Source organism: Sinocyclocheilus grahami, unplaced genomic scaffold (assembly GCF_001515645.1).
Source record: "Sinocyclocheilus grahami isolate Dianchi unplaced genomic scaffold, SAMN03320097.WGS_v1.1 scaffold482.1, whole genome shotgun sequence".
Lineage (NCBI taxonomy): Eukaryota > Metazoa > Chordata > Actinopteri > Cypriniformes > Cyprinidae > Sinocyclocheilus > Sinocyclocheilus grahami.
This window is the reverse complement of record NW_015505661.1, coordinates 789872-798947: the sequence shown is the minus strand read 5'-3', so window position 1 is coordinate 798947 and position 9076 is coordinate 789872. Positions and strand designations below refer to the sequence as shown.

The following is a 9076-nucleotide window of genomic DNA, read 5'->3' as shown; positions in this document are numbered from 1 at the left end:
ATTTGATGAATAAATATTCACGATTAATATAATGCGACGATGATCGCAATGGCAAACAGCGATAAGCTGATGTTTGCACATCACATAAATAATATTCTGCGCATCGCTACTGCATTTAGCTACTGGTTTAACTAAATTGTGGGTGCTCATTAAAAAACTAAAAGTGTGAATAAATGCCCAGTTATTTCACATTTTACCAACTTTTGATAAATATATGTTCTCGGTCAATACAGCACAATGTTAAATGCTCCGACAAATAGCTTTGCGTGTTGTGAATAAGGTGCAATCTATCATGAGCCTAATTTACATAAAAAGATTTAAACAGTCACAAGACGGTCTTATTATATTAAATAAATTGGTTTGTGGGTGGTTGTGTTTTTGACAAAAGTGACAACTGTTTAGCATCGCTACTTTAGCGCATTTAGCTTGACGTTTGCCAAGAGTGGGCTCATCTAAATAAATAACACTTTATGAATAAATATTCATGATAAATATAACGCAACGATAATCGCAATGGCAAATAGCGATGCAAGTTGTGAAGAAGGTGCAGTCTATAATGAGCCTAATTTACATAAAAAGAGGCAATAAAATGAGGCACTTTAAAACATAACATTCACTGCGCATCGCTACTTTTACATATTTAATTATTGGTTTAGTTTAGTTTAGTTTAGTTTTTACTGGTTCAACTGGATTACAGGCGTTCTTTAAAAATCCAAAAGTGTGCTCTATATAAATAAAGTTTTTACAAATAAATGTTCACCTGATCAATATAATGCAATGTTAATTGCGCTGGAAAATAGCAATGCATGTTGTGAAAAAGCTGTTGTATATAATTAGCCTAATTTACACAAAAAGAGGAGTGTTTGCACAAAGAATATTCACTGCATATGGCTATTTTAGTGCATTTAGATGATTATGGATTATGGGTGCACTTAAACAGCCAAAATTGTGCTCGTTTGAATAAACAGCTATAATTTCACACTTTACCATCATTTGAAGAATAAACGTTCACATGATTAATATAGCGCAATGTTAATAACACTACAAACAATGATGCATGTTCTAAAACAAGCCTCATTTACATAAAAAGTGTGTTTGTGATTCAAATAATGACAATTTAAACATTCGTATTACAGTGCAATTTTAGCGCATTTGGTTAAAGTTAGGCTACAGTGATTCATCCCCAGAGGAATTGAACTGTTAATCATATTGACCAACATCATGATACGTGTTGCAGATCACAGCTTTTTGAAGAACAGTAAAGCACTCTGATGACTATTATCCATATTATGCATATTAATTGATTAAATATTTAATTCATTCATTCGCACACTCACTTATATTTAACTTTATTGTCCTCTTTAGATTCTGAAGCAGTCCTTAGTTATTCTTTTGCACTCCTTTCACCATAATGTTATCATAGGGTGAACTGTCCTCTTCCTCGTTGTCCTTCTCCTTTGAAAGCAAGGCCCTCCTGGGAGGTTTAGGAACAGCATAGTCGTCGGCAGAAGCATTGTATGGGTACTCATGACCGCTCGGATCCATTACTGTACCCAACATCTTCCAAGCATGACCTTTGACCTCCTCCGGTTCATCATAGAGCGATGGAGGCACACTTGGGGCCACACCACAACCCTCTGGTTCATCATAAATGTGCTCCACTCGTTTGTAAGAATATGTTTTTCTGTTTGAGTAACGGGTTCTGATTGCAGTTTCATCTATAATGTCATAAAGTGGTTCTGTGTTTTCTATATTGCCTTTCTTGTCATTTTCACAACTGGGTTCTACGAACATGGGTGGAGGGTTTGATGCAGACAAAATGTCTCCCATAACATTCTTGGCAATGGTGTCAAAGGGCAGTGAGTAGTCAGAGTCCTCAGGGTTGGAGCATGTGGCACGTCGTTCTTTTGGTTCTCTCTTCTCCCCTGGACTTCCCCGATCTGGATCAGGGGCCATGGCCCGGGAATACATCTCATCCTCACTGTTGACCAAAGGACAGCTGCGGAAGTTCTTGACCTGGCTCTTTCGCGGTGGAGGCCTGGTGTCCAGGGTCAGACTCTTGACTCCGGTCAGAAGTTTCTCTGCAGGGGCTTCAAGTCTGGTTTGCTGAGGATTCTGTGGTTGTTTGGGTCCGTCTCTGATTGCTCCGTCAGTCACCACACTGTAGATACCTGCATTCTCTGCCACAGCTCTCATTTGAGGTGAAGGGGGCATGGTATCTCGCTCCCCACTTGATATCTGCTTCTGAGGTAAATTGACTTTGTGTAGATTGATGGCGGCCTCTACAGATTGGAAGATGCTGTTTCCTTGCTTTGTGTCGAACTCAAAGTTGCCTTCCCCCGAGTCGCATCTTCGCCCAGCCTCAAAGGAGAATGTTGCCTGTTTGTTGAGAAATTATACATTTAATTAGTAGTAAGTAGTAAAAAGACGCCAAGACACTAAATTTCAATTTAATCTTCACAAACAATGCATGTACAATACCATCCGAAAGTTTGTGGTCAGTATGATTTTGTAAATGTTTTTGAAAAATGTCTCTTATCCTCACCTAGGCTAAATTTATTTGATTGAAAACACGGTAAAATGGTAGCTAAGCCTCACCCTGTTTTTCTGCACATTTTGAAGGATTGCATCAGAAACAAGTGATGGAAACACCTAATTTCGAATAAAGAAATGTACATAATTCTGAAAAAAGTTTTTACGCTCACTTGAGGCGGTTTTTGACTTGTGCAAATAAAGAGTTAATGTATATAATGACAGATGGAAATACATTTGCCGAATAAATTCTGACGTAGCGAACATTAAAGCCATGCAACTAATCGTCTGTTTCAATATATTTTAAAATGTCATTTGTGACCCTGGGCCACAAAACCAGTCATAAGGGACAATTTTTTGAAATTGAGATTTATACATAATCTGAAGCTTTCCATTGATGTATGATTTGTTATGATAGGACAATATATATAACTATTTAAAAAAAAAAAGCAAAACAATCAAAATAATGAGGAAAATCACCTTTAAAGTTGTCCAAATGAAGTCCTCAGCAATGCGTATTACTAATCAAAAATTACATTTTTATATATTTACGCTAGGAAATTTACAAAATATCTTCATGGAATATGATCTTTACTTAATATCCTAATGATTTTGGCATAAAAGAAAAATCGATAATTTTGACCCACACAGTGTATTGTTGTCTATTGCTACATGCTACTTATGACTTGTTTTGTGGTCCAGGGTCACATTTATCCCTGTGATGGCAAAGCTGCATTACTTCAGTTTTAAATGTCACATGATGCTTTAGAAATAAATGTATATCATCAATGTTGAAAACAGGTGTCATATTTAACATTTACAGTATGTGAAAGCCATGATGCATTTTTGCAGGATTCTAAAATGTATTTAAGATACAAATCTTTTATTTAATCTTTTAACAGTCTGACCACAATAAAAGTGCCTGCCAGGATTGAGTAAAATGTTTTCATAGTAGGAGTTTATCAGTGCAAAGTCCTAACAAAATTATTTATGCTGATACTGTTTGCTGCGGATACTGATAACTTTGCCTTGGGCATTCCTAAACTGTTAGTGGCAACATTCTTTCTGGCATTTTTTTTTTCACAAGGGAATCTAGATATTACAATAACATCTCATTCAAATGACAACGTCTTTTTACAGTTCAATATCCCCATCACTCTACTGGGGCATTATGAATGACAGAGAGCACACACCTCACTAGCTTTAACTGAATGACTGCAGATCACTGTCAAAGCCATACCTTGTCTCGTCCGAACCTGCGGAGGAAGCGATAGGGCCAGGAGTAGAGAACCTCTCCCGTCTTCGGTTCCTTCAGAAGGAGGCTATCAAAATCAGTCCGTAACAGCACTGTTCCTTTCAGGCTGCATCTCTCAGAAGCCTCTGTACGCCTCACCGTCACCTTAAAGTCTTTCATTGCTGAAGACAACAGAAAGGAAAAGCTTTACATAAACAGTGTGCCAAAAGAACACAACATATATCAACCACTTGACACTTTTTCAGATGAAAAATAACCATGGATACAGCACACTTGTGGCCTACTGAAGGCTTATGAGTGTCTTTGCGGTTAAATCTTTCAAAACATTTAAAAAAAACTGTATTAGGAACTACATCTGATGGGTAAACACAAATGGGGTTCTATAATCATAAAAATTTATAACTATGTAATAAATTATATAATATTTAAAGCCTTTTCTCTGTGAATGAATATACTGATTCAACTCTTTTTGGAAGCAGATGGAACGTATCAGAGGTCATTCTCACATATGTACAATAATTCAAAGCAGATTTCTTTTCATGCGATGTACGCAATATAATTGGTTTTTCACACAAGTGTACAGATTTAGCACATGCACTACTGAGAAACAAGCATCTTATTCGATGTTCTCGGTTAGGAAAGGTCAACACCCCATTCGTTACTGCTGAACTGCAGGGTGAACCGTGTGGCGCAGGATTCTGCTGCTGCTCCAGAGGGATTGTCTATTAAAGGGCTAGCCATGCAGATGTTTTTCTGCGTGAAGCAGACATGGGTGATGAAACTCTATTAATTTCCTGAGGTGAAGTGTCAGAAAGAGATTTGAATGTCATTCAGTCCAAAAACAGTCGACCCATAACAGTGGGCTATTAATTCAGGCTTTGCTTAAATTTAATGCAAATTTGGATGTTTCTCAAAGTCCGTATAGCAGTAGTTAAAATTACTCTGAAATATTTCCTATTATTATTATCCTTCAGAATAAATTTTAAAAATTATAATAATATTTGGGTGTTTAATTTTTGTCAAACGTTTTCAGGACATTTACAATTTTTATGTAAAATAGTGGAATCTCAATGTTTGGTATCCAAAATACAATTAAATAGATATTAAAAGATTTATTCATACATTTAAATATTTATTTATATATTAAAAATGATGTAAATATTATTTTAATTTGCCATAGCAAGTTTGATTTGGAATCTAAATGTAATGCTGAATTTTTTTCATGTATTTAAAAACATAAATGAAAAAAATTTTTGAAAGTGTTGGTCTGGAACAAGGATAAACAATACAATCTATAAATATTGTTAAAAGTATATATATATATTCCGTTTTCATTTCATTTTATTTTATTTTATTTTTTTGTAATTCTGTTGTGTGTTTGTTTATTCTTTATTTATTTATTAGCATTTTTAATATAATGTTGTTTTTGTTTTTTTACTCCCACAGTTTTAGTTCAGCTTCATTTATTCAAGTAAGTGTTATTTTAGTATTTCAACTTCAGTTAGCTACCAGGGCAATATTTCTAAATTTAATTTAGTTTCGGTTTTTTATCTAATATTTAAATTTTATTTCATTGAAATATTTTATTTTGGCTCTATTTAAAACAACAAAAAATGTCTTTAACAGTTTTAGTTTAAAATAATAACCCGGGAATAAACATCCATTTGCATGTTTGTATAATGTTTTGTCAATTCATTCATTCATGTTACTGTATTTTCGGCTTTTATTGAATAGAACAGTATAGACAAGAGAGGAAACAACACTGAGGAGAGAGAGCGGAAGAGGATCAGCAGAGGACCTGGAGCCGGGACTTGACCTTGGGTCGCGAGGTGCAGCCGTGCATGTCATTGCTTCAGGCCATGCATTGGCATAGTTATGCGAAACTCTTTTGCATAATTATGCCAATGATCATACTAGAAAGGGGAAGAGAAATAGAGAAAGACAAAGGCTGCGATGTGGTTTGGAGGTATCTTTTTTCCATTTGAAACGTGGCTCCTCCAGCCACAGTCAAACTTCATTGAGAGGACGTGTGTCTCTGCAGAGACAATGCTAGCTTCTGTTTGCAGCTGTCAGAAGAGAAGCAACCACTCCACACCTCTCAGCAAATGAAAGAATGGCACTTTCTGCAAAAGAACAAAAAAGCCACACTATATACAGACTAGTGTAAAAATGAGACTCATTTCCATATTTACATCCGGTTGTCACTGAGCAACAAGTGGTAAGATTCATATGCAAGATTCTCTCTGTATTGCTCTACATTTGGCAATGCACCAAATTCACAGCAACTGTTTTGTGGTTGTAACCCCCCATTTCCACTTACTTTCCACATGACCTCATTTGCATAACACACTCTCATACTTTATCTCTTTCTCCCTCCAGGTGTGCGTTGTGTTCAGGAAGTTGTAAAATCGTAAAAAGGTACATTTGACGCAAACAGTGCATTTCATGTAGACATAAATAGAGTGGGCTCTAAAAGTCTGAGAGCTCTTTCAGTGTAAGATGCACAGCCCCGTTACAGCATAAACAGAGGATTTGGCATCCAATCAAGTTTACTTGTTTACTACAAGTCACTATCCACCGGCTACTGGTCAAGCATATGGTTACCATCAGCAAGAGAAACCCTTATTTCTTCCAAATATGTGACCCTGGACCACAAAACCAGTCTTATGTCACTGGGGTATATTTGTAGCAATAGCCAAAAATACATAGTATGGGTCAAAATTATAGATTTTTCTTTTATGACAAAAATCATTAGGATATTAAGTAAAGATCATGTTCCATGAAGATATTTTGTAAATTTCCTACTGTAAATATATTAAAACTTAATTTTTGATTAGTAATATGCATTGCTAAGAACTTCATTTGGACAATTTTAAAGGCGATTTTCTCAATATTTAGATTTTTTGCACCCTCAGATTCCAGATTTTCAAATAGTTGTATCTCAGACAAATATTGTTCTATCCTAACAAACCATACATCAATGGAAAGCTTATTTATCCAGTTTTATCCAGTGATGCATAAATCTCAATTTCGAAAAACTGACCCTTATGACTGGTTTTGTGGTCCAGGGTCACATATAGTGTTTTAGTCACAAAATATTCTTTCTTAATTTATCGAGGTAAAGCTTTTACATTATTTTGAATGCAAAGTAATCATTTGTGACACTGACTGATATTTTTTCGACAACAAATGGATAGTCTAATTGGTTTGGGGACTGTATTTTTATTTATTTATTATTATTCCTTTATTATGGATACATTAAATTAATTAGACATACATTTATAAATGTTACACAATATTTCTATTTCAAATAAAAGTTGTTGTTTTTTATCTGTTTTCAACACTGATATTACTAAGAAATGTTTCTTGAGCAGCAAATCAGCATATTAGAATGATTTCTGAAGAATCATGCGACACTGAAGACTGGATTAATGGATTAAAATAAATTAAATCAATTAAAATTTAAAATATATTAAAATAAAATAATCATAATTTCACAATATTTTACTGTATTTTTGTTCAAATAAAAGCAGCCTCGGTGACCATAAGAGACTTTCAAAAACATTACAAATCTTTTTTAACTATAGTGTAATTTTATTCTGTTCAGTGATAAGTGTCAAATCTGGCATCAGAAATAAATTGGCGGAGTCAAGATGAGTGATGCTTTTCTGACCTCCTAACACTACTGTTTTTGAATTGTGTTGAATTATGTGGTTTCATATACTATGCGATCTGCTGCTACTTGATGTGGTTTACCGCTTTTTAGTATCACTAATTTCGCCATAAGGTTTGATTCATTGACGATTTTGTGTTTGTTGTGAAAACGTTGCATCCTGGTGTAAATATCTGTATGTGCTGTAAATAAGCAGTGGTTTTACAGCCTTACAGTTCCCCTCCGATCGCTGAAATCCTCGCACACCCTGTTGCCCTGCTGTCGCTTGACAGAACAAGGCCTTCTGATATTTAAATTGAAACAGATGGATTTGATAAACCGTCTGAATGTGAATCTCCCCCAGGCCCGACACATTCCAGAGAGGAAAGAAAGCAACAGAATGCTGAAGCTCACACAGACATATGGGCCAACTTTTTGTGGACTGAAATAAGTCAATTAGTGTAATGAGATCATTTAAATGCCATTTCTGAATGCGGGCAAATATAGGAAGACAATCAGCCATGATTAAACAGTCAGGGTTGTGTTCAAATACCCAGTGAAGTTAGACTGGCTGGGGCAGATTGCCTGGCACCTGTGCTGCATCAGTGATATGTGTTTTTGTACTTCCACTTCTCTTGACTGTCATCCTGCTGAAAGCCACAATGTGAAACATGTCCACTGAGGACTTCTATCTGTCTTTTCCATCTTTGGGGACGCGTTTTGGTTATTTTGTGTTTGTGCATTTGTTTAAAAAGTCTGTTTGCCTCTTTTTTAATTTGCACAATGTAAATGAACAGATGGAAGAAGAAACATGTACCAAGACTGAAGACAATGCAGAGAGTTCAATGGATTCCTCCAAAACAGATTCATGCAAAAACTACTTAAACTGAGGCATTTTATATTAATAAAAGCCTAAATTCCTCTATTAGCGTTAATGTTGAAAGGTTGAAATCATTAATGAAAATGCTTATAATTTACACATGAAAATACCATTGCAAAGAATATAAAATAAAAAATGTATGTATGTATATATATATATATATATATATATATATATATATATATATATATATATATATATATACACGTATATATATATATTAAAATTAATATTTTTATTTGGAAGAATGCATTAAATTGATTACAAATGTATAATAATTTTTAACATTACAAATGTTTTATCTAAATAAATGCTGCTCTTATGATCTTTGTATTCATCAAAGAATCCCAAAAAATGCATCACGGTCTCCACAAAAAATATTAATGAGCACAACTGTTTTCAACATTGAAAATAATAATAATAATAATAATAATAGATTAGCAGCAATTCAGCATATTAGAATGATTTATGAAGAATCATGTGACACTGAAGGCTGGAGTCATGGCTGATGAAAAATATATACAAAAAGTAATCAGTTATTTCAAATTGTTTAATATTTCACAATATTACTAGTTTTACTGCATTTTTTATCAAATAAATAGGTGAGCATAAGAACATAAAAACTTTCAAAAACATTTTTAAAAATCACCAAACTTTTGAATGGGTGTGTGTGCGTGTGTGTACGCGTTTTTGTGACAAATGAGGACATAAATTTGTATAATGACAAAGGTATGACAGGTATTACAAGGAGAAAAGG

At 34.5% G+C, this 9076-nt stretch overlaps 1 protein-coding gene across 1 annotated transcript in view; it reads right to left on the bottom strand.

Moving 5' to 3' along the window:
- Nucleotides 1-76: 76 nt before the first annotated feature.
- Nucleotides 77-9076, bottom strand: part of LOC107553825 (docking protein 2-like) — a 25884-nt gene continuing 16884 nt past the window's right edge. The window contains exons 5-6 of the mRNA XM_016236128.1: nt 3773-3948; nt 77-2379 (exon numbers count right to left, since the gene is read on the bottom strand). Coding sequence (XP_016091614.1) covers nt 1381-2379; nt 3773-3948 — 1175 coding nt within the window. The 3' untranslated portion in view covers nt 77-1380. The remainder of the gene's footprint in view (nt 2380-3772; nt 3949-9076) is intronic.